The sequence below is a fragment of the Etheostoma spectabile genome, chromosome 11 (assembly GCF_008692095.1).
Source record: "Etheostoma spectabile isolate EspeVRDwgs_2016 chromosome 11, UIUC_Espe_1.0, whole genome shotgun sequence".
Taxonomy (NCBI): domain Eukaryota; kingdom Metazoa; phylum Chordata; class Actinopteri; order Perciformes; family Percidae; genus Etheostoma; species Etheostoma spectabile.
Window position 1 is genome coordinate 19,920,194 of NC_045743.1, and position 1,950 is coordinate 19,922,143.

General features: G+C 47.0%; 1 protein-coding gene across 1 annotated transcript in view; it reads right to left on the reverse strand.

Annotated features, from left to right (window-relative positions):
• caska (calcium/calmodulin-dependent serine protein kinase a) overlaps positions 1-1,950 on the reverse strand; it is a 195,624-nt gene that overhangs the window by 28,450 nt on the left and 165,224 nt on the right. Inside the window, 1 exon segment of the mRNA XM_032529385.1 lies at positions 896-1,084. Coding sequence (XP_032385276.1) covers positions 896-1,084 — 189 coding nt within the window.

Here is a 1,950-nt window from a genome sequence, read left to right on the forward strand (position 1 = left end):
GGATACCCAGGGCTCGGTTTACACCTATCACCATTACTAGCCATTGGGGGACCATAGGCAGGCTGGAGGAACTCATATTAATGTCTAATATAAACCTCATAAAGTAAAATTTTCATGCCACGGGACCTTTAAATTCCATCACCGCTGTCTTTTTTCTGCAGCTCCACCCCTAGTTAAGCGCTTTTTGGAAAGACAACAGTGACAGGTGGAGCAGGGAGACACGTCATTTCCAAACAAACCCAAACTAATGGAGAGGGTGCGGATAGATGGACATGTGCTAGCAGTGGGAGCACAGCGAGTCATATGACAGGACTGAGTGCTTCCTGTTCAGGGAACTCGCTTTGGCACTCGACCGCTTTGTTTCATCTCACACCGCATCCACATAGCGCAGTAGGATTCTGTGGCAGAAGTTGTTATATGGTCAAGGTAAACTTTTTATTATTTTAAGTAGGAAATTCATGTGGTCACCATTACATGCTCCACTGTTACGTATACGGCCTACTGAATTACATTAAAAATACAAAACCCTAAGAAAGGAAAAACAAGGACAAGACAGACAAAGGAGAAAGAACATTGAAGAAACAAGACAAGCATGTATGAATCAATACAATAGAGTCCTGATATATAAAGTATGCTCATAGTTTTAAATGCTTAGAGTTTTTAGGTCTATTGTTGTGCAGTCTAATTGCTGTAGGCACAAAAGAATTGCAACAAAAGATGCTCTCAGTTGAATTCTTTTGGAAACAAAATGCTGCCAGCTTCTTATCTTTTTTTTACCTTTTTTTTAAACTACAAAAGTGCCCTAGTCAACTTTTTCTTTTCCAAAAAAGACGAAGCGTGTGATTGCGTCCTGAGCGTGAGGGAGTGCAGTAAAAACATGTTTAAAACGGTGTACCATTGGCTCATCTGTGTTCTTCTGGAACTGGACCAGGCGCACCCTGGTGACGTTCTCCAGGTCCATGTCTCCGTTGGTGCTCTCGGGCGAGTCTCCGTTCAGGTAGGGCGAGGTGGGGGGGGGTGTCACCCTCAGAGCCTCGTCGCTGTAAACCTCGTGGGCCACCACGTCGTGGGCCTGCAGCAAGGCCTGCGGTCACAAACAGAGTCAGAGGGGCTCGGACTTTACAAAGAAACAAAGGTAACACTTTACTTGAAGGTGGAGCCCGACCGATATTTCGGTTGGCCGATATTATCGGCCGATATCAAGCATTTCCCGATTGATTGGTATCAGCATTTATGATAACTGATTAACATACACGGGTGGCCATTCGATAGCTGCAAATACCTCGTCATTCAATACCCAGTTTAAATCCCTAAGGAGTAAATCTCATCAGCATCAGTGAGCCAATCAGCACGCAGCATGCTTCTACCAGGATCTAATAATGTCTGTGATTGGCTGTCTAACGTTCCACGTCGTAGAGACATGCAGGAAAAACTCGACGTTACGCAGAGACGGGGCTCACGTAGTAGGGGACAGTGGCTCTCCTGTGTAACAAGCAGGAAGGGGTTTCCATCCTGACTGTCTGACGCTACTCTGCCGTAGCTTCAGGTATTCCCCCTTGTCCGCAGGTGCCTTCGGTGCTGTCGGTTTGAGTTAACGCAGCATGTGTTGTGTAGCTGCAGAGCCGCCGGTGCCTCGCACCCAAAGAGAGTTCAACTCCGCTCCGCTGACAGCCGCACAAGCCCCTGAGTGGCACTTTAACAAACCTGTCTGAACTTCAGAAGACAGAAATCAAACCTCCACAAAGAGGAAACCTGTCACCATGTTTCCTCAGCGCGCACACACACACACACGCACACAGCCGAGGAAGGAGAGCAGATCAGAGAGGCAGAGACATGAAGGCAGTGTCAGCGTCTCTAACTTCCATGTCAAACTACATCCCACACAAAAGAAACTTCATGTTCCATGACACAGAGGACGTACAGGGTGTGTGTGTGTGTGTGTGTGTGTGT